Source organism: Orcinus orca, chromosome 19 (assembly GCF_937001465.1).
Source record: "Orcinus orca chromosome 19, mOrcOrc1.1, whole genome shotgun sequence".
Classification (NCBI taxonomy): Eukaryota; Metazoa; Chordata; class Mammalia; order Artiodactyla; family Delphinidae; genus Orcinus; species Orcinus orca.
In genome coordinates this window covers 30,523,396-30,547,238 of record NC_064577.1, presented here as the reverse complement: position 1 = coordinate 30,547,238, position 23,843 = coordinate 30,523,396, and the positions used below count along the sequence as shown (strand labels likewise).

The window sequence follows — 23,843 nt, the reverse complement described above, 5'->3', positions numbered from 1 at the left end:
ATCAACGAAACCATCGTTTTCAGCTTTGGAGAACCGAAGCCACCTCCCTCTCCACTGCCTTGAGTGTGCGTAAAAATCTTGTGGAGAAAGTGCTCTGAGTTCAGAATTCCGTCACTGGACAGACTCCGAGACATCTCCTTCGTCAATTTCTATCAATGGAAGGAATTATGAAATGCAGAACCAAGTGAAAGGTTTACTGCAAACAATAATTAAAGTGTCCAAAAGAAAATGCTTATTGCCTTGTTTTTCTTCAAAACGGCAGGAAACGAGGCTGCTTCCTCCGCGGTCAGACCCTGTGAGAGGCACTGCCGAGCGGGGCGGCGCGGGGCCCGGAGCAGCTCCGCGCGCAGCGGCGGGGTCGCCATCTTACGCGTCGTCTGCGCGCCCCTCGCGCCCCGTCCGAGGCCCTGGAGAAGCAGCTGCTGTCTGCTCCGTGTCGGCTCTGTTTCTGCGGCTCTGCGGGCCGCGGGGGCGAAAGTACCTGCGGAGAGGGGCCGCCCACCCCCTGGAGACGCTACCTTGCGCGCCGAACGCCCGGGCGCCCGCATCTAGGGCAGCGCGGGTTCTCAGCTCCACCCTGTCGCCGCGCGCCCCGGGCCGCCGGCTGTCGTCACCGGGAGGCTCCGTGCTGGCTGCGCCCGGCGACCTGCAGGCGCCCGCGGGGCAGGAGCTGGCGTTGCCCTTCCCTTCCCGGGAGGGAGCCGATCACCCCCTCCAGCGGGAGGGGCGGGGGGAGGCATCCGCGGAGAGGACTTGAAAGCTCTGATTATCTAATTGCAGCTGACACTAAACCGATCTTCCTGCCTCTTAAAATTCGTTCAATTGTCACAGCCATTTTCACTACAGGACCCAGTTACAGCAGCACCAGAGCCACTTTTCCTCGGTTTTTTGAAAGTCTGCCAAAAGAGCAAGGGCGCGTTGCCCACTGGCTGCATGCAAATAAACCGCTGCTCCTTCCTACTCCTTTGTGTTCCGTTCCTTCCTCTTTCCCGCTTTTCCTGAACACACACTAAACGTTCGGCATACCAACACTAGCTATAATTTTCTAAATGAGCCCCATATGTAAATTGGCACGTGTCCAACTTCTTTCCTGCTTCTATCTACAAAAGATCTAAGTAGCAAACACTACCGCGTATTAATCAAAGCCTCAGTTTATGAATGTACAAAGTAGCCACCAAAACAATACATTGTTCTGCCTTAAGCGCAGCGAGAAAGAGTTTTTTCTTTTTTAAAAAAGATAAAAGCTCTCAAGTGTTTCAAGCTGGAGTTATACTGCAGGTTGGCAAAAACATAGTCTGAATAGAAAATAACATTTTTCTGGAAGCTTAATAGGGTGAATCACTACACATATACGACTATATACACTTATCAGTTAAAATTTTTGCCAGTTGGCTAAGTGACAAGGTCACACAGGGGTCGTGGGTCTGGAAAACGAATCGGACCTGTCTCTTGACCACACTGCCACACTGCCTCCATGCCCGGGGACGCCCACCTAGGTCCCTGTGCTGATTCCACTAGGACATGGGATGGCGTCCCAGCAATGCTTTGCATTGACAAAATCAAGCGAGCTCTTTGGAAGCGGGTTTGAGTTGGAGATTCCAGGGAAAGGACCTTAGAAGTCTCATTTTAGGTGAGAAATGGAAGTACTGGCTGTGGCATAACCAGTGCCGGCTGCCAGGACTTCCCCTTCAGTTCAGTTCCTTTCACTTTGCTCAACTAGTCACACAGAGGTTCGGACACTGTCCTTTTAGGATACAATACAGGTTACACAGTATACAGTGCGTGTGAGGCTGCATGTTGCGGACGAATGGAGTATCCTACAGCTTCAAGAGGAGCTTGAGGACAGAAATACTCAAGGGGCTTCACGGAGGGTGGGTGACTGTGATTTGCAGACAGAAAGGGGCAGGGCGATCAGGTGTGTGCATGTGCTGGGAAAGGCAACACTGAGTGTGGCCTATTTGTGAAGCCAGACGGAAACAATCCCAATCAGAACGGAAAGCAGGACCCGGGGACAGAAGGAAACATGCTGGCTGGACAAGGCTGGGAAGGGCACTGAGCCAGGCAGAGAGACGGAGACTGCATTAGGAACTAGGAAACCAGGACAGGTTTCTGAAGGGACCTCTGAAGCTGTGATACCAGAGACTGCTGGTGAAGAGATGAAATTGGTGTAAAACAAAGACTTTTGCTTGGGAGCCAAAAAAATCAATCATTTCTTATTTTATTAATATAAATATATAGATTGATTCCATTTCTCAAGATGTTTTTATGTATAAAATGATGATTTAGTCTTCAATGTATATATTTTAAAAAGTACAAACAACTAGGAATAACTTTCTGGAGAAGGATATTATAATTACAGAGCCAGATACTTTCTTAAAGAATATTACTTTCATATAAAATTTTACTGAATCAATTTCTTGATTACTTTCTCCTTATCTAAGAAGATACCAGTAACATCTTGCACCTCTCGCATTTGGTGAGAACACTGATGCAAGACTGCCAACTAATCTTATAACAATGAGATAAGCCCAGAAAAAAGCAGGGCTATTACACTTCTTTTTCAGTTTTTCAGTTTTTTAAGCGTCTTAAATCAACACCCCAAGCTATACAGGTCTGACTATACAATCTTTGTCTCTGTTAAGATTGGTCGGAGAACCATATTTCAGTGTGGAAAGTAACCATACGTTTGACTATAAACTGGTTGCAGTTAAGCAGATGGGATTATATTCAGTGAATATATTTGATCATTTCTTTCCTTCCTAGCTTTTTGCTGAAAATCACTGACCTACATCGCCTCTACCAGGAATTTAGCAGATGAAAGTAAAGACTATTTGAAGAGACATGGCAAAGCTGTCTAAAAATATTTGTTCCAAATAAAACCACAAAGTCATGGTTTTGAGAAATTCTGCTATAAATACTTCTATGTCATGCTGGAATTATTCCCCATATAAAAAGGCAGCACATGAAGGAAAACAAATATTAATATGAATTGTGACATGTTTCTTTTAAATTCTAATCTAACACAAGAAGCCTCCTTGACTCTCTAATTACAGACCTGAATTTCACTACTATCAGCAAATACGCTTTCGATGCCAGAACCATTGCCAATTGTTAGTTAAATTACTTGAAACGTAAAGATTTAAGAAAATCAGAGATTCATGGCAGTCAAACACATGTACTTTGCTCTTCCAAAAATTTCCCTGAAACTCCAGCAAAGAAATTGTTAAAAGTGTAAATCCATGAGGTCAAGAAGATGGGAACAGGAGAGAGAGGAGATGAGAGATGCTGACATTCTGGAAGCTGGAAAGCAAATGATCAAGTTGCGAGCTCTCCTGGGAGCCCAGAGAAAGTTATCGTTGAACTGCAGGCGAGGACACAACAAGCAGCAGGCGGCGTAGAGCCCCAGACACCGCAGGGGCCGAGCACGGGGAGACAGCAGGCAGGGTTGCCTCAGGATGCTTGAATAAGTTACTTAGAAACACCGCTCCCCATAAAATGCTATTACCTCCCTGCACAGAAAGTATGTGTGCAGTCATGAGATATCCTAGTAACCTGAGGGAAAAGGGTTTTATTTTGAAGTGTTCACTGCAGGGTTCTAAAGCATCTGCCTTGGCAGATTTATGTGTACTGACATAGACCTTTAGTTTCTGGTGAGCAACGAACTAGCTGAAGTAGCTAATGCCATCTGAAAGTGTATGAGGAACAATATAAATGAGTAGGGGGAACTAGAAGTAAACCTTAAGATCTAATTGAAATGAATCGAGCTATCATCTAGCTAGCTTTACTAAGTGTACAGTAAACATGGATCAAAACATGTCCATTTCTATTTCTGGGCAGCAAGTTGAAAGTAGCAAACCAGTTCTCAGACAGAAAGAACGCCGGGTTCTGTGCGGTTTACCTGGCTGGGACTTGCTGGGGTGCGGCTGTGCTCCAGCTCCAGGCAGCGGGGGAGGGCTCAGCCCTGCAGGCCCAGCACCCTGGGTGGGGCTCACGCTGGTCAGAGACCCCGTGGGCAGTGGCTGACCTCTCTTTAACAGCTGCTTCTGTTCTTGCTGGCGGAAGCGTGGAGGCACCTCGCGAGGCAGGTAACGGGATGCAGCTGGCTGCTGGCCGCCGGCAGACGCACGTTTGCCATTGCTGCTGCTGGAGAGAGTGCTGGTGGAAGTACTGGTACTGGTCCCGGCAGGTTGGAGCTGGCTTGAACAGGTCTTAGTAGGTTCTGGCACTAGAAGGAACAAAAGGAAAAGACCCCAACACTTTAGTTATCACCTCCTTCAACCCAAACCAAAGAAAACAAAACCAAAAACTGAGAAAGAAATGACAGTGGAGAGCTTTGGAATCGAACTGCACGAAAGCCCAGAGTTCCAGGCTTGAGACCCAGTTGTCCTATAAATGAACCTCGATCCTGAGCTGTAGCTCTTGGCCAGTTTCCTCATCTATAAGACAGGTGATCACGCTGGGTTAGAGCAGCAGTTCAGCTTGAGCTGGAGTCAGGTTAAAGGCCTGATTCCTAGGACCCGCCCGGGGAATTCACGTGGTTGGAAGGGAGGGGAGACTACAAATCTGCATTTCTAATAAGTTCCCAGGTGAGGGTGATGCCCCGGGTCCTGGGCCCACACTTTGAGAATCACTGCTCTCAGTCTGTGTTTCTCAAATTTAAGGGATCATTAGATGTCCATGAATTTATATATATATTTGTTTCAATTCTGAAGACAATCTAAAAAAAAAAATATATATATATATATATATATGCGTATTCTGGGTTATCTGAATGATTAAGGCATTTGTGGTGATGGTATCGATAGCACCACTACACTCCTCCCAGATTTACTGGAAAAGAACGCCGGTAGGCTAATTTGCAAATGATGCATTAAGTGAAAGCCAAAACGCTATCAGAGTACGCTGCATCAACAAAGGTTTCACAGCAATGTAAACAGGAAAAAGGAGCAGGAGAGTTGAGTGACAGCCCTGCTAGTGAGCATGCCAAATGCAAAAGGTGATCTGAGTGGTGGCCCTGAGTGAGGAATGGAGCACAGGCCTGTCAAGTGCCAAAGAATCTGAGCCTCAAGTTCATTTCCATCTTGAATTTGAAACATTAATATCCTGAATATTATGTTACCCTGTTATTTGAAAAAAAAGTTTTTCAACTTAATTTATAAATGTCTTTGATTTCAGAATTGAGTAAAAGCTATGTGCAAAACGAGTTATACCTAGTTCTCTGTATATCTTGTTTGTATAAGCAGCATTATAAAAACCTTTCCAGTCGACACTGTTTGCCTTTTATTATCCCTTGCGATCAGCCCGCATTTCTCACCTCCCGTAATGGGTTCTGCTGTCCACCCCGCAACCCCATTGTACACAGTCAGTATCCGCGAAGCCTCTGCCCACTGTTTTTCTGTCTCCCTGCCTGGCAAACCCTCAATTCTGGATGAAGCCACTGTCACTGTCCACTCTCTCCACCCTGGACTCGGACTGCTAAGTCTCTCAAGAAAACAGAGCCGTGCAGTTTGGCATCACTATGAACTCCTGGGCCCTAACCTCAGGACACGCTCAGTGCTTCCTGACCAGCCTATGATTTCCTGGGTCTGCCTGGTTCCACTGCTGTCAATGACTCATTCAAAGACCTTCCACTCTCCAGTGATAATGCCTTTATCTCCCATCCCCAGAAGATAAACTGGACCTTATTCTTCAAAGAAATAAAGACCAGCAGGCAAAAATCAGGTTTCTGCTCCTACAATACACATCACACTGTTCTCTGTCCCACACTTCTGTTATTCCTATCCAAGGCTAGTATTATATTTACCAATTCCAAGACTCACGTTTCTTCACATATGAAAATCACTTGCATCAGCATGTGTCTTACCATCGACGGCACATCCCTTCCTCAGTGGCACATGAAATACTGGGGCATCTCACTGCCTATGGTGTCAGAGAGGCACCACAAGACGGCTCCCTCCACGGCTCTGGATCCCGTCTCAGGGACTTTGTGTGTCCTGGATCTTCAACTCATGACATGCTCCAGAGCAGATATAAAGGCTCAAAGTTGAAGACTGGATCTTCGATTAATTCTTTGTTTTACAAATATTTGTATTTTTTCTTCCAGGGCTTAGTAGATGGACATTGCTGAGTGTAAAAGAGAAGAGAAATCCGGCCACCGAGTTCGCGTGTGGAGTGGAGGAGAGCACATTTCCAACCAGTAACCAGGCCAGGATGTGGCCACCCTGCAACCAGGCCCTCCTGGTCAGCACTTAGACATGCGCACACCTCTGCTCTCTCTAGACAGCGGCTCTCCGGCTCTTCTCGACCCACACCCCCCTCCCGACTGGCCTCCTTCTCCTCTCCTCCATCACACCTCTGGTCCAGCTTCCTCACCTGCTGTGTGCCTCTCAGCCAGGTCCTCTCACCCTCCTCTTCCTCCTTGTGGCTGAAACCCTATGCCCCCCTGAGCTTCCTCTGCTTGCCCTCTCAGTCGTCTGTATTGGCGGTGACTGCTGTAGCTGTCCTGAGCCTCTCTTCCTGGGCCTCCACGACACCGGAAGTCCTTTCTTGGATTTCCTCTGACCTCTCCAGCCACTCTTTTCTTCTCCCCAAAGACAGGCTGCTTCTTCTGCCTCTTTAAGGTTCTGCTGCAGACACTAATCCTGGGTCATCTAATCTACGCACAACGCTTCATTTATCAACCCTGTGGTCCTGGTCTGAGACCTGGATGGCTATTAGATACCTACATCGAAGTCTTACGGGCACCTCAAAGTCAACGTGTCCCAAACACTCATCGGCTTTCTCGACTCATTCTTCTTCTGAGTCTTCCCGTTGTTCTTCCGGCAAATGGCTCCAAGTCAGAAACCCAGGTTCCATCCTTGATTACTCCCCCTCTCTCCCCAAACCTATATCCAACCAACCACCAAACGTTGACATTTCTAGCTCCCAAATGTCTCCCCTAAGTAGCCCTCAAACTACTCCCTCAATTTCCATTCCTTTTGCCATGACCAGAGCCTGTTTCTAATCCATCATCCACTGCGGCCAGCATGATCCTTCTGAGATGCAGATCGCCTCCCTGGTTTAGAAGGCTTTGGGGATTCCTACGGCCCTTAGGATAAAGTCCAAGGTCCTAGCAGTTAGCTGTCCTAATGCCCAGTTTTCCAGCCCCCTCTAACTTCACGATGCTGAACTTCCTGCTTCTGGGCCATTGTGCCCCCTCTTCTGTCTAACCACCATGTATCATGAGTCCTAAAACAACATATTTCCGCATTTCAACATCTCGCAAACTGAGATGCATCTTATAATTGATGTTGTATGTATCAGTTTAAAAGGCAATGCTTTTTTTCTAAGTGGTGCATAAAATAATGCATAAAACAATTGATCATATCTCAGATTCAATAAAACATGGTAATTCCTAGTCATTCTTTAAATATCAAATTAAATGTCATTTCCCCTCAGAACCTTCCCTGACTCTCCTAGGCCAGTTTGGGTGTTTCCCAATGCATTCAGCATTGTATATTGCTTAGATGAACATCCATTACATCTTTTTTTTTTTTTTTTTAAAGAAAGTGATAAAACCTATTATAGGTTGATTTTTAACACTTCCTTTTTTTTTTTAAATTTTTGGCCGCGTCGTGCAGCACGTGGGATCCTAGTTCCCTGACCAGGGATCTAACCCACACTCCCTGCAGTGGAAGCACAGTGTCTTAACCACTGGACTGCCAGGGAAGTCCCTATAGGTTGATTTTTAAATGTACAGGGGCCTTCAAATATATTTTTTCCTGATATTGGCCTTTAGCTAATTAAAGTAGCAGAAGTTTCTAAGTATTTACCTAAATGAGTGGAAAACTTACGTCCACACACAAAAACCTCTACATGAATGTGTACAGCAGTTTTATTCATAATTGCCAAAAACCGGAAGCAACCAAGATGTCCTTCTATACGTGAGTGGATAAACAGACCATGGTACATCCATACAATGGAATGTTAGTGTTAAAAAGAAATGAGTTATCAATCCATAAAAAGAAATGGAGGAACATTAAATGCATTTTATTAGGTAAAAGAAGCCAGTTTGGAAAGGCTACATGCTCTATGACTCCTATAATATAACATTCTGGAAAAGGCAGAACTACGGAGACCATAAGGCACTCAGTGGTTGAGAGGGGCTCGGGGGAGAGGGAGGGAGGGAGGGAGGGATAAGCAGGCAGAGTGCAGGAGCCTTTCAGGGTGGTGACACTGTGATACTGTGAGATTGGATACACAACATGAGGCATTTGCCAAAACCCATCAACTGTACAACACAAAGAGTGAAGGCACAGGTAAACTCTGGACTTCAGTTAGTAATAATGTATCAATACTGGTTCATCCATTGTAACAGATGCACCACACCAAGGCCAGGTATTAATAACAGGAGACACTGAGGGTGGGTTGGGGGTGGAGAGATGGAATATATTGGAACTCTTTATTTTCTGCCCAGTCTTTCTGTAAACCTAAAACTGCTCTAAAAAAATAAAGTCTATTAACTAAAAAGACAAAAAACGAAAAGCAGAGAAGCAAATTTGATGTCTCTTTCACTTTCCATTAGGACTTTGCGAACGAAATTGAGAGCAGGGTAGAGGTACACTTGTCTGGGAAACTTAGAACCACTAAATTTATTTAAAAACATGTCATCAGCAGATCAATTCACTTAACTGCACATTTTAATGTATCTGGCCCAAAGGTTTTATTCTAGACCTTGCAGTTGCTTCTTAGGAAGCTCAGTCTGAATGCAATTGGTTCTTTCCTTTTACTACAAAATTCAAAAGAAGCAGAAGAAGAAAAGGAGGAAGAGGAGTAGAGGGAGGAAGGAAGCAAGAGAACCACTAGAGAGCCCTACCTGCCCTTGTTACAAAACCTGTTTCCTTTTGTAGTAACCAACATCGGCTGGCCAGCTACTACCAGGCAAGGCGCTTCCACCCATCATCCTGCCTGTTCAAAGGCTGGAAACGAAGAAAACCTACCTGAACTCAAAACCTGGAGGAAACAACTGGCAAGGACTCAGAAGCAAAGAACCCACACTGAGCCTAAGAAATCACCCCGTCTTACCCTCATGCACACAGACTCCCTCGGCCCAAGTCTGCTAACCAAGATGACAGTTGCTGTCAGGACTGGTCTTCCATGACACTGCTGTTATCTTTTCAAAAGTATCAAAGGACAAATTCAGGGCTATTTTTCTTCAAAACCTTTAGAGGAAAAGGAATTCATGATACAGAAATGAAGAAATAAATGAATGTTATCAGTTACTAGTTTATTTATTTATTTATTTATTTATTGCGATACGCGGGCCTCTCACTCTCCCGTTGCGGAGCACAGGCTCCGGACGCGCAGGCTCAGCGGCCGTGGCTCACGGGCCCAGCCGCTCCGCGGCACGTGGGATCTTCCCGGACCAGGGCACGAACCCGTGTCCCCTGCATCGGCAGGCGGACTCTCAACCACTGCGCCACCAGGGAAGCCCCAGTTACTAGTTTTGAATCTAAACAACCAGTTCTAAGTTATTTGATATGAAATACTCAATTTTCCTTGTGTTATCTGCCTGATGCATTATGTGTAGTCCTTTTTATATCTAAGATAGCCCCTTTTTTTAAAAAATTTTTTTAATGCAGCAGGTTATCTATTTAAAATAGTTATCTATTTTATACATATTAGTGTATATATGTTAATTCCAATCTCCCAATTCATCCCACCACCACCAGCCCCCCACCCCGCTTTTCCCCCTTGGTTTCCATACGTTTGTTTTCTACATCTGTGTCTCTATAAGACAGCCTCATTCTGAGAGTGAAAGTACTCTAGGCCAGTCTTCCCTTTCCGCGTGAATAACTGCTGATTAAGGCAGGAGCCAGCAGGTGAACTAAATGTTTCTTACATTTTTAAAAGGCAGGGAAAAAAACAATGAACAATATGTCACAGAGACCATATATATATGGCCTACAAAGTCTAAAATACTTACTATCTGGCCCTTCACAGGAAAAGTATGACCAGCTCCTGCTGTAGGGATTAGAAACTTCTTGTGCTATTATATTAAGCATCAGACGTACAAATTTCTTAGGGGAAAAATCCAAGTAATGTATGCCAAAGTCTTGTGTGAGCGTTGTTTTAATAACTAACTAACTAACTAATTAGTTTCATGTCTCCTCTCCAATTGTGAGGCTCGCCCTCTTTATGATTACTGAATGAAGGGTAATATGATGCTATTACTCAAGAAAACAAAGGGAACACTTTAAGTTGAAGAGATTTGATCGCTCTCTTAGAAACCCAGGTGCTCTTAATACAGCCTAGCACTGAGCTGCGAGAACAGAATGCACTCTGTTACCCTGTCAACACAGACTGGATGAGCTGCTCACCTCTTCTTCCTATTTGCTCTGCTGGCCCTCTGACCAGAAGCAAGAAGCAGACTTCGAATCTTTGGCCTCATTCCTCTGCCCTGGACTCTGCGGAGAGGCCATCCAGGTTCACGATTAGGACCATCAACTCTAGGCTGACACCCAAATACTCTCTGTTCTATATTGCCCCCAGCTCTAGTTCAGCCTTGACCTTCAGTTGTGTACTGGACGGTGATGCTTGGAAGCTGTCACCCTTCAAACTGAAAGTACCCAAAGGCCAAACAGGATTTCCTGGGCTGAGCCCAGGATGGTGCTGACTGTTGTAGGAAGGTACTGAAGCATGAGGTGTTTCTCACCTAAGTGAACCAACAATCAACAGGGGAAATAAAAGTTACAAGACACAGAAGCATGTGGTATAGACTGGAAGTTGGTCACTTAGCGGAAAGATAACCATGTACTGCTCAACATGGTAGCCACTAACCACATATGGCTACCGAGCACTTGATGTCTGAACTGAGATGTGCTCTAAGTACATACACGCTGCATTTCAGAGAGTCAGTACACAAAAATCTCATTAATTTTTATATTGATGTATTGAAGTGATAAAATTTTGAATATATTGAATTAAAAATATTAAAAGTAATCTCACCTGTTTCTTTTTAGTTTTAAAATGTTGCTCCTGGAATATTTGAAGTTCCTTATGTGGCTCACATTTGTGGCCTGAATTCTATTTCTATTGAATAGCGCTGGTCTAGAAACAGCACTGTCTTCTTGAAGGAGTTAAAGTTTGAGTTGGCTTCTCAGAAATGTGTTAAATTTAAATAACTGTCTGTTTTCATAAAGGACCATCAGTCGTGGTAGATCACAAGCCTTTTCGGGTGAGAGATTTTCCCTTACAATTCTGTACCAGCTGAAGTACTAGCGCCTTATCTCACAAACAGAAAAATGTCACTAGATATTTGCAAAGTAGCTAGCGAGACCAAGGGCCCAGAGTACAGAGCAAGCACAGTATTCCCAATTTACCCACACACTCACCCTCATGGTTGTATTTCTAGCTGCCTGAGATACTAGTGTCGTGGCTGGTGGTCTTGGGGGGGGGGTCACCCTGGATGCTGAGGAAAAGGAAGAGAAGCGTCACTCAGCAGAGGGACGAGGGAGAGGGAACCAAGAATGCTGACCCTGCCAAGTTGCACCTCTGGCCTCTTTTCCATGAGATAGTGATAAACCTTCTTTAAGCTAGTATTTTGCAGATCTTTGAAACTAGCAGGCAACTAACAATCTCAACTGAGAAACAGAGACTCTTAAAATCTGGATCTATTCTTAAAATACAGATAAATCAAATGGTCAGTTTTGACTATCCATACTCTCTTCTCAATCTATCGCTGCCCAAAGAACTAGGCTAGGGTATCAAAGCAATTCTGACGTGCCTCTTCTCAAACAGACCGCGATCTAAGGTGATACCTCAATGACAAAGTCTCAGAAGCCAGTCGACCTGACACATCACTATTTTCACAGTAGAACAAAGTAAGGCAATGGGAATTTTAGCTTGATTCATATGGATCGCCAACAAATGATCTGTTTTATTTAGAAGAAATTAGAATAGCATCCAGTGAATAACTACACAGCTAATAAAGAACTTCCAGCAAGCTGGACACTGGTTCTTTAATAAACCTTTACTTTTTTTATTTTAAATGAGAGCGACACCTGCTGGCGAAAAGGTAAGATATTAAATCCTTACGTAAGAAAGCAAGTCCTTTCAACAATTTTCTTTCCAAGAAACAATTTTCCGCTTTCAGTTAAAAATTTCAGGGGACATTGTCACATCAGGGTCCAAATAGTTTATAAATTCCTACCATTGCTTTTCCAAAACAACAGGCCACAGTATAGGCAGGAAGTTTAGACTGTCCCTTCAGGTGTCTGGGTGACTTCAGGAAGGATCTCCTTTCAAACTTTTGTACGACACCTTGCCATCTCTAGGAGACCAAGACAGAAGGCTCTGCCCTTGCTGACCCAGCCTCCTTACCTTTTATTCTACTCTGGACGACCCCGTTCTCTCTTCTGCTTCTCTAGCCATTTTACATGGCCCAAGCCCCAAAACTGCCATCTGGAAGCCCCCCTTGGCCTTCCTTCCACTATGCTATCCACACCTCTGTACCATCCCAGCCTTCAGCTGCTTTCCAGACTGCCTGAAACTGCAGGCTCAGGAAGCGACGAGTTCTGTACCCACTTCTGCTATTCCAAGCCCCTACTGCTAACGCTCCTCTTATAATCTAACGTGGTCGGCCCAAAGTCCCTTATAGCAACTGTTTCAAACTTTCCCTACCTCTTCCAAATCCTGATACCCACCCCCTTCTCTCAATCTCTGGCTGGGACTCTAGGTTCCTGAGATCGATGCTACTCACTCACTCACACACACGAAGCCTTTCTACAGCCCAGCTCCAGGTGCTGGGACCTTCCCGTGAACAAAAAAGGCAGACTCCCACCTCCTCACCCGCTCCGCTCACATCTCAGCAGGGGAAAACGACAATGAACGTGATGCATTTAAGATAAGCAGTCATCAGAAGGTGCTAAGTGCTGTGAAAAACGAGGAAAGCTGGGCAGGGTAACTAAGGGCTCAAGCTGACTTTTCTCATGTTATCTGCCTATCATTTTCACACCCCACATGTGTCAGTATCCTCATTTATCCTCTCTTTATTTACTTATTTAGGAAATACATAATCAGTGCCTATTTTGTGCCAGGCACTGGGTGTGTTGACGAAAATAAATAGATACGGCTCCCGTCCTTGTAGTTTATAGTCTAGTAAGAGATACTATCTTAAAAATGATTCCACAAATATACAATTACAAGTTGCCACAAGCACGATAAAAGCGATAGGATAAAAGAACCCAGCTTAGGTTAGGGACTCAGAGAAAGCTCCTCTGAGGAAGTGACAGCTAAGCTGGGCCTGGAAAACTGTTGGCTGGGTGGAGCGTGTCTGCGAACTCACGCCCACCAGCTGGGACAGGGCATGGGAGGGTCTTGAAATGGGAAAGGGCTTCCGTGCTTTCAAGGTCTGAAACAAGGCTGGTGTGGCTGGAGCTTAGTGCCCAAGGGAAGAGCTGCTGGACACAAGGCTGGAGAGGCAGGCGGGGACTTTGTAAAGATTCTGGGTCCCATCACTTGGCCGACAGCTGGAAGAGCACTCGGGGCAGCCTGTGGAGGGAGGCCCCGTGGTGTTCCTGTCCCGGCTGCAGCACACTGACGAGTCTGGAGCCTCCAGTTTCGGGCAGAAGTTCTCTGGGGACGGGCTCCTCTGATTACAAACTCACAGAGTCCAGGATGTTGTGACCACTGGCTGTTTAAACTCAACAAGCAGGTGACCTTGATCAAGAACCTGTCTGTCCAGGCTCCAGAGCCAGGGGGTCCTTCTCGACAGCACCTTCCCGGCAGCCATGGCCCAGAGCAGCAGCACCCTCGTTGTCTTGTTCTATAAACTCGGGCGGTTTGGTTCCTGCTATGAGGTACCTTGTGCTGCTTATCAGAAACTGAACAGAGCAGGGGAGGGTGGGGTGCCCAGTGTGTTGAGGTGTTTCCATCTTATTACCCAAGTCATACTACAAGACATTCTTTGTAAAAAAAAAAAAAACTTTATTTGGAAATATTTAAGGTGTACAAAAAGGCATAAAGACCAAATAGTCAACAAACTCCATGGACCCAATCTCCAGCTTAAGAAAGAAAATGTCCCCAATTCCACCAAAGGCTCTTCTCTCCCCCTCCCTGGCTTCATACTCCACCTCCCCCCAGGAGACTGTGGCCATGCGCACTTTGGGGTTTATCATTCCCATGTGCTTCTCTTCAGATGCGGTGTAGTGGCTATGGGCATAGACTCATCTATTTAAATCTCAGCTCTGCCACTTACTGGCTGGTGACCCTGGGTAAGTCACTTAACTCTGTCCCTCAGTGGTGCCACTTGTAAAAATGTAGGTAAGTGGAGGATGAAGTGAGGGTAACAGTACCTCACTGAGAGGGTTCTTTGAGGAGCGAACATTAATATATGTAAAGAGTCGTTTAGAATAGTGTCGGGCACATAGTGAGTGCATGGTAAGTGTTTATATTATGTTATAGAAAAAATGCAATGACACTTGTTGAAGATGGTAAAGCAGAGTTGATACAGGACCATCACAACGGGACCACTGTAATGGGATTTTACAGTGTGGGAGAGAGACTGGGCTCAGCTCGGAATATAGCACGGGCACGTGGGAACTGAGAGTTAAGGAGCAGGGGGTGAGGGTGTCAGTGGATGGAAAATACTAAGCGGAAACATCAGGGGTGAGGGGGTGTTCTAGCTAAACCAACCTAACAGGATTCTTGCTGCAGGCAGGCGGGGTGGGGGTGGTCGTCAGACATCACCTGGGCGATGGTGGAGGAGGAGGAAGGAAACTGGTTAAAGCGACCCAGTGGGGCTCTTGCTAAAACTAGATTTTTACAGGGAGGTGCAGAGATGGGCCTAAGAGAAGGTCCAGGAGCCTGAGAAAGGTTTGGTCAAACAAAGAATCTTTGTCAGTCTTAATAATCCTCTTCCTCTCAGGAGCAATGGGAGGTATTTTAGGCTGATTAAAAACAAAAACCATGGGCTTCCCTGGTGGTGCAGTGGTTGAGAGTCCACCTGCCGATGCAGGGGACACGGGTTTGTGCCCCGGTCTGGGAAGATCCCACGTGCCACGAAGCGGCTGGGGCTGTGAGCCATGGCCGCTGAGCCTGCGCGTCCGGAGCCTGTGCTCCGCAACGGGAGAGGCCACAACAGTGAGAGGACCGCGTACCGCAAAAAAACAAAAACAAAAACAAAACCCAACTTACATTAAATGAATTGCAGATGATGAAGTAAACAAGGGAAGAAGAGAGGCAACACTCAAAGAGGTTAGGCCAGGCGACAACTTGGGACAGACAATGACGGTTGTACTCAGGATCATCAGAGCACTAGATCTCCAGTCTGGCCCTAGACCTCTTCCGTTAATTTGGGTCTCTCATTTCCACTGTTTGAAAAGTGTGAAGCACTATACAAATGTTATTAATGGACAGCCATCCCAGCTTTTTAAAAGCCTTACAGAGCAGCAATCAAAGGTGCCTGCTCAGCGACAGGCACACCAGCGGCAGGCCCCACAGGGGTCGGTTCACAGCTGCAAGGAGGCATGTGCGCGAGGGATCCAGCAGTGACTAGGCGCTCTGTCCGTTGCGCCAGCTCCAAGTGTAAGCACGGCCCTGGAGATGGTGGAAGTCTCTGCATGGGGTCCCGGTTCCTATCACTGTCTTGGTCGTGGGGAGAGGCAACACTGGTGGCAGCTTCCTGACAGCTGGGCTGCGGCAGTGACACCGTGCTCCTGAAGCCAGCAGTACCGGCGGGGCCTCCTGACTCTTCCCCAGGGAGCAGCTCTTCTGGAGGACCCTTTGGGGAGTCATATCTGCCTCCCAGCCTAGGGCACGCCCCCCCCCCGATTTTATAAGCACCCAATTCCCTGTACTTAAACTCATTTCCGCTTAAAATAGCTAGAGTAGTTTCTATACTTTTCAATTCAGCTCTGGTTAAGAGCACAGATTTTTTTTAGCAAGTAGGACATTTAAATCTTTCATTCACCTAGACGGTATCACAGTATATGGTATGAGCTAGATATTCAACTAATGACATTTACTGTAACGGGACTTACCTACGTACACCTGGATTAGACTCTCAGAGGCTACCTCCATTAGCCTGAAGTATGCTGACAAGCAGGCATGCAATGGGTTATAGAAGTATATTTTAAAAGTAAGTTTTTATAGGTAAATGTTAACCTAAAGGGACGTTTTAACCTACACATTTCAATACGTCTTATTTCTAAAATTTGGATGCTTCTACAACTGGTGTATAAATTTAACATACTTTCCTCATTCACCCTCCAACTCCATCAATAAGACATTATTAAATCAATGGTATGCCCTATAATTGATGCTATCTTAGAACTTAAGAAACAGATGTTTCTATATGATAAGGCATAGAATTTCTCTTATGCATAAGACAACACACAATGACAAAAAAGGAAAAATATTTTAAAATCATGCATTAATTCTAGCCATTTCAGAATATATACTCCAAGATTCAGAGTTTCTTAAAAATTTAAATTTACTGAAATGTATATGTTAACTGTTTGCAAAATGTGACTATGAAAGAGAACTATTCTCCTGTGCTGAAATAATCAGTGATTCCGAGGAATATTTTCATTATTACAATTACTTCTGCAACCTCTACAGCAACAAACATTTTAGCGAGATGTTCCCTTAGAACAACAGAGATTCAAGGAGAAGACAGCTATGAGCATTGGTCCATCTGCTGTTTATCGCAGTCCCGGTGGGGTACAAAGCGGTGGCCTTCTGTTTGTTCTGTTGATGGCTTCTGGCTGATCTGTCACCATAGCAACTTTTAGAGTCCAACTCAAATGAGCACAAATTCATTAGCTACTAACTACATTAACTTCGTGTCTGCTGCTAATGAGAAATGCTGTTCAGAGTTTTCTATTCTAATGGATTATAGTTACCTCTCTGAAAGGTATTAAATTAAACGCTACTCTTAATGTATCAGACTGGATAATATGTTACAGTAAAATTATTTTAATAAAGGCTACTAACAATAAGAATCATTTCATTAAAAGGTTACCTTAGGGACTTCCCTGGTGGCGCAGTGGTTAAGAATCTGCCTACCAATGCAGGGGACACAGGTTTGAGCCCTGGTCCGGGAGATCCCACATGCCACGGAGCAACTAAGCCCATGTGCCACAACTACTGAGCCTGTGCTCTAGAGCCCGAGAGCCACAGCTACTGAAGCCCATGTGCTTAGAGACCGTGTTCCGCAACAAGAGAAGCCACTGCAATGAGAAGCCCGCGCACCGCAACGAAGAGTAGTCCCCACTCACCGCAACCAGAGAAAGCCTGCGCACAGCAACGAAGACCCAACGCAGCCAAAAAATAAATAAATAAATTGGGGGGGGGTGGAAAGGTTACCTTGTTTTGGTCCTTGGATTCTTCTACTCTAAGAAAATGTATTACTTGTCACACCGGCAAATGTTTCTAGGTTCTTTTAAACGTCGGCTAGCTGATTTAGAAAATAAAAATTGAAAATTTTGATAACAGCATATGTTAAAGCCAAGTAGCCAATACAGCATTAACATATATTGGCTTTTCTATAACCTTGTCAATACGGACCATCAACTGAAATACTCCCCAAAGAGGTGACACACCGGACAGACGTGAAGGGTAAAGAAAGTCCAGTGAGTGTACAGCTTCTATGTCTGACCTCTTCTCTCTACACACAGAATCATCCAGAGCTGAATAAGCTCTGGAAGCAAAGAGCAAATCCGAAATCTCATGAAACAGAGGTTTTAAGTGGGATTATGTCTCACCAGTGTTCCAGTGTTCTCCCAGGACATGTATATTGCCTTGTGCAGGAGGGCTGTGTGCGTGTGTCTTAATAAACTAATAAATTGTGGAAATGAACTTATTTACAAAACAAAAACAGACACACATAGACAACAAACTTACGGTTACCAAAGGGGAAAGGGGGTGGGGGAGGGATAAATTAGGAGTTTGGGATTAGCAGATACAAACCACTATATACTGGGCTGGTCAAAAAAGTTGTTTGGGTTTTTCTGTACCGTCTTATGGAAAAACCCAAACGTAAAATAGATAAACAACAAGGTCCTACTGTATAGCGTAGGGAACTATGTTCAATATCTTGTAGTAACCTACAATGGAAAATAATCTGAAAAAGAAAAAAATATATGTATAACTGAATCATTCTGCTGTACACCTGAAACACTGTAAATCAACTACACTTCAATAAAATAAATAAATCACGGAATAGCAATAATCCTGAGATGTTTTTCCTCCCACAAAGTGCAGAATCCTACATCCTGCCAGAAGAGGGAGCCCAAGTTTCTCCAACATTTAGTCAGAGAAGGCAGCGGATCGGGGAGGGAAACTGCCCATATTGCTAATTTATTTTGAAAAGCCTCCTTACTGTTCTTAGGAAAAGGAATGTTCCACCTCTATCACGCCCTGGTCTCCATCTACCACTTTCTCCTCATCTCACACCACTCTCTCCCCCTTGCTGATGGCTCCTAGGCCCTGACGGCTTTTTGTTTGTTTAGGGTCCAGCCAGCCAGCCAGCCTTTGCAAGCGCTGCTCCCTCCATACGCGGAAGCCCTTTGCCCTCTCTCTACTCTCCCGGGCCTAGGTTCTCGTCATCCTTCAGGTCTCATTTGAAGCAGCACTCAGTTGCCTTCCCTAATCCCAGCCTAGTCCAGGCTCCTGTGTTCTGTGCTCTCATTAATCAATGCTCCTCTCCTTCACGGCAGTTGGTAACGATACCTATAGCATTGTGACTGATGTTTATGTCTGTTCCCCATAAGACTCTAAGTTCCAGGAGAGTGGGAAATATATCTGTTTTTTTAATAAATTTATTTTTTATTTTATTTTATTTATTTTTGGCTGTGTTGGGTCTTTGTTGCTGCATGCGGGCTTTCTCTAGTTGCGGCAAGCAGGGGCTACTACTCTTCGTTGAGGTGCGCAGGTTTCTCATTGCGATGGCTTCTCTTGTTGCAGAGCACGGGCTCTAGGCGCGCGGGCTTCGGTAGTTGTGGTTCGCGGGCTCCAGAGCACAGGCTCAGTAGTTGTGGTGCACAGGCTTAGCTGCTCCGCAGCACGTGGGATCTTCCTGGACCAGGGCTCGAACCCGTGTCCCCTGCATCGGCAGGAGGATTCTTAACCACTGCGCCACCAGCGAAGCCCCTGTATTTATTTTTTAAATCTTTTTCTCCCCACAGTGAACAGCAAGCGCAAGGCCAATAGTAGGTGTTTAATAAATATCTGCTGGATCAGATGGTTAGCGCCCGGTTGGCCTCTGGGCTCTGCCTACTCTGTCAACATGAGCCGTCCTCCCTACCCCCACCCGTCAGCTTAGCATCTGCAGGCTGAACTGGGCAGCGGTCTCACTGCACCCGCTGCCTCCAGCTCTCTCTCCAACTGTTTAATCCACCTTCAATCTGGTGCTTTCGGTGATCTTTCTAAAACATAAATCTCATGATGTCACTCCCCCACTCAGAACTCTCCAATGACTCTCCTTTTTCATAGGGTAGGCTCACACCTGATGGATGGGTTTGGGATGACTGGCGTAAGGCATCCCTCCTTGTCCTTGTCTCCACAGCTAAGTTAGGGGCCAATGGGAAGAGCAGCCCAGCTCCAGCATGCATTTATCTCACTCTCAATCAGTACTGTCCTTTCCCCCAGTTTTCTCACTTATTTTTAAAAACAGGTTATCTTTTCTCATAGAAATATAAATATAGGATGAAAAGATGATCAAATGAATGTAACTTCAATCCTTTCAGGTAGAAGATGTGGGATAAATAAATCACAACACCCAGAACATTTTATTGCATTCACTTGCTTATATATCCATTTGCTAATACAGCCAACTCTTCCCATTACTATATCTCTTTGAGAACAGAGAACTTATCTCTGCTGTCTGATAGGTATTTATAACCTATTTACTAAATTAATTAGTGAACTAACTTGACAACTCTAGGTGATAAAATGTGACTAATATTTAGCTAATTTATTAATGCAATCTTTAGTATGTTAAAGCTAGATGAAATGTGATCACAATGGAAAGTGCATATCTTCTGATATAACTATCAATACAAATAACTGCAGGCACAGAAAGAAAGGGAAATGACTGAGGCATGCAGAAAACTAAGCTGCAGTGATGAGACTTTCCGGCCGAGTCTAGGGGCCAATTTAATATTAGAAACCAATCTGGAGTCAGAAAGCAAATAACTCAGGAAGCAGTGGCAAAATATTTGAATACACATCCACCAAAGAAGATCCGCAGATGGCAAAAAAGCACATAAAAGTAATGTTCAGCATCATTAGCCGTTAGGGAAATGCAAATCAAAACCACAAGGAGATTCCACATCTATTAGAAAGGCTAAAATTATGAAGACTGACTTTCCAAGTGTTGATGAGGATGCAAAGAACTGTGAAATGGGACAATCACTGTGGAAAAGTTCTGCAGTTTCTTGAAAAGTTAAACGTCCATCTATCATAAGATCTGGCCATTCTACTCCCACAGATTCACCAAAGAACAATGAAAGTGTATGTATATATATCCATGTGGAGATTCGTACATGAATGCTCCCAGGCACTTTATTCATCACTGCTAAAAGCTCAGAACAACTCAAATGTCCATGAACAGACGAATGGATAAACATGTTGTGAAAAATCCAGACGATAGAATGCTACTCAGAATGGTCTCCTGATACACGCAGCAACAGGGACGACTCTCCCAAGTGTTACTAGGCTGAGTGGAAGCAGCCAGGGTGCACACTGTATGATTCCGTTTATGTAGTAGTCTAGAAAAGCTTCTGTAGTGACAGAAAGGAGATCAGTGTTTGCCCAGAGACTGGCGAGGGGACGGAGGGGTAGGAGAGTTGGGTTGGGAAGGGGCACAGGGTACTTTCAGGGGTGATGGATGCTGTCTTGATTTCAGGGATGGCTTCACAGGTGTGCCCATGCCAACATTTATTAAACTGTTCTCTTTAAATACATGCAGTTTATTGTATGTCAACTATAACCCAGTAAAGCGCTTACAAAAAAAAAACAAAAAGAAGAAAGCAATCTGGGCAAACAAATGATTTCTCAGAAAGCAGATTGCCAGCTTCCTTTAGAGCTATAAACTGTAATTTTATGCCTGGAGATCATGATTATGTTTAACACTTCAGTGAAGTTATGCTAAATAGAGATGTGGACTTCACCTGAGACCTATCCAGAAGATGCAGTTAAAGGGGCTTATAACAGACAACAGATAAATTATCACTGGGTTTACTTCCTTTCCTCTAAAATTTGATCAAGAAAGAATATATATATATATATATATATATATATCTATATATATATATATCTTTCCTTAGGTTTTTTTTCCAATAAATTTTTATCCTTTTAAATTGTCTACATATTTAGGGGAAAAATACCACATCTTAATATACTATCTTTTGTTCCCATGGAAAAAATATTCATGCATTTATTATATCTTCCTTCCCTAGGGATTTAATAGTAAAATTAAATAATTCCTTTAAACAGAGAGCAATGGGGTTGAAGAATGACATAGATAATGTTTAAAATCCTGTAAGATACCAACCCATAACTTTCCCTCATATAACAAATCTCTTAGGAATTTCTTCCAGTCTTATTTGAAAATATCCTAAGTTACTTCTTAAAAGGAACTCACACAGTACTGGTGATACATAAACAATATCTACGTCTCCAGTCCCTTCACATGATAGCGGAAAAAATATATAACTGACAACCAGAAGATGAGCGTTCTAGTTCTAGTTCTGCTATTAACTAGCTGTCAAAACTTGTACAAATCGTTTAACCTCTTTGAATCTCATTTCCCATCTAACAGGAATTGGATAATCTCTAAGGATCCTTCAAGCTCTAAGATTTTATTAATCTTGTAGACAGGCAAATAAAATGCCATATTTTATAGAAAATATTGTGCTAAGTACGCTGACTAGATTTTTAGATGCTGCTTTTAAGAGTAACTCATATACTCGAAATAACATGTGCTTTGGTTATGCGGATGTGAACGTGAATACATGTAAATTCAAGGAACCTGGCCAATTTTATGACACAGTATGACTCAGGAAAACACAGACCTGCTGCTTTATAAATACTAACTGCTGATCATTGTGTTGAGAGCCCTGAAGGACTGAGCAACAGAAATCAACTGCCTCAGCTAAAGAAAAGTGCGACCTAAGTGGTGAGGCGCAGAAATCTGGGTTCGTTTCTGTTGCTTTACCTGTATCTGACCCTGAAGTTGGGAAGGCACGCTTTAAACACCAGTTCTCACTTTTTTCACTCATGTTGAGGGAAAGCTTTATAAATATATGTTTAGGGAGTCCCCTGGTGGTCCAGTGGTTAAGACTCCATGCTTTCACTGCCAAGGGTGCAGGTTCAATCCCTGGTCAGGGAACTAAGATCCCACAAGCTGCACAGCATGGCCAAAAAAAAAAAAAATGTGTATATATATATATATATATATTAGAATGAGCCTTAATAGCAGTACAGCACAGTGACCCTCTCCAAGCCCTTATCACTCAACATAAGGCTACTGAAAGAATATGCTTTCAATTGACTTACATTAATAAAAGCATATAAAAGTTTGCTTAAAATTAACAATTAGAAACTGAATGCATGCCAGTCAGAATGGCCATCATCAAAAAATCTAGAAACAATAAATGCTGGAGAGGGTGTGGAGAAAAGGGAACACTCTTGCACTGCTGGTGGGAATGTGAATTGGTAGAGCCACTATGGAGAACAGTATGGAGGTTCCTTAAAAAACTACAAATAGAACTACCATATGACCCAGCAATCCCACTACTGGGCAGATACCCTGAGAAAACCATAATTCAAAATGAGTCATGTACCAAAATGTTCATTGCAGCTCTATTTACAATAGCCAGGAGATGGAAACAACCTAAGTGTCCATCATTGGATGAATGGATAAAGAAGATGTGGCACATATATACAATGGAATATTACTCAGCCATAAAAAGAAACGAAATTGAGCTATTTGTAATGAGGTGGATGGACCTAGAGTCTGTGATACAGAGTGAAGTCAGAAAGAGAAAGACAAATACTGTATGCTAATACATATATATGGAATTTAAGGGAAAAAAATGTCATTTAGAACCTAGGGGTAAGACAGGAATAAAGACACAGACCTACTAGAGAATGGACTTGAGGATATGGGAAGAGGGAAAGGTAAGCTGTGACAAAGTGAGAGAGTGGCATGGACATATTTACACTACCAAATGTAAAACAGATAGCTAATGGGAAGCAGCCGCATAGCACAGGGAGATCAGCTTGGTGCTTTGTGACCACCTAGAGGGGTGGGATAGGGAGGGTGGGAGGGAGGGAGACGCAAGAGGGAAGAAATATGGGAACATATGTTTATGTATAACTGATTCACTTTGTTATAAAGCAGAAACTAACACACCATTGTAAAGCAATTATACTCCAATAAAGATGTAAAACAAAACAAAACAAAACAAAAAACTGAATGCATGGAGAAGCTGAATACCTGATTGCAAAACTTATAGTCCTTTCAAGCAAGATTAGGAAACTAATTAAAATGTACAAATTTTTAAAAGTATATGACTCGAAACCATGAATCATGAATCATATGAAGTTTGAGCCATGTTGGGTCATCAAAATATTCACTTTTATACATGATATAATTAACTTTGAGCTTTTGGTATGAAAAATTATCTTTCTATTTTATGAATTTGAGAAAATCTGGCTAAAACCACTAAATTAAATCCACTTCACCTTTAGGAATATTATAGTTAATCCTAAAAAACCCCTTTAAATCCATGAAAAAACCCAGAAGACAATACGGAAAATTTAGGCTCATAAGGTCATCACATCACATGTAAAGCTAT

The 23,843-nt window shown here is 43.9% G+C and overlaps 1 protein-coding gene across 10 annotated transcripts in view; it reads right to left on the bottom strand.

The window, feature by feature from the left end:
- Positions 1-23,843, bottom strand: part of TNRC6C (trinucleotide repeat containing adaptor 6C) — a 129,786-nt gene that overhangs the window by 54,636 nt on the left and 51,307 nt on the right. For 8 of the 10 annotated variants that reach the window (XM_033438596.2, XM_033438600.2, XM_033438604.2 and 5 more), the window contains exon 4: positions 3,899-4,225. In XM_033438596.2, coding sequence (XP_033294487.2) covers positions 3,899-4,225 — 327 coding nt within the window. Of the gene's footprint in view, positions 1-518; positions 1,226-3,898; positions 4,226-23,843 lie in introns of those variants that run through there. The other 2 variants (XM_033438597.2, XM_033438598.2) reach the window with 2 other exon arrangements.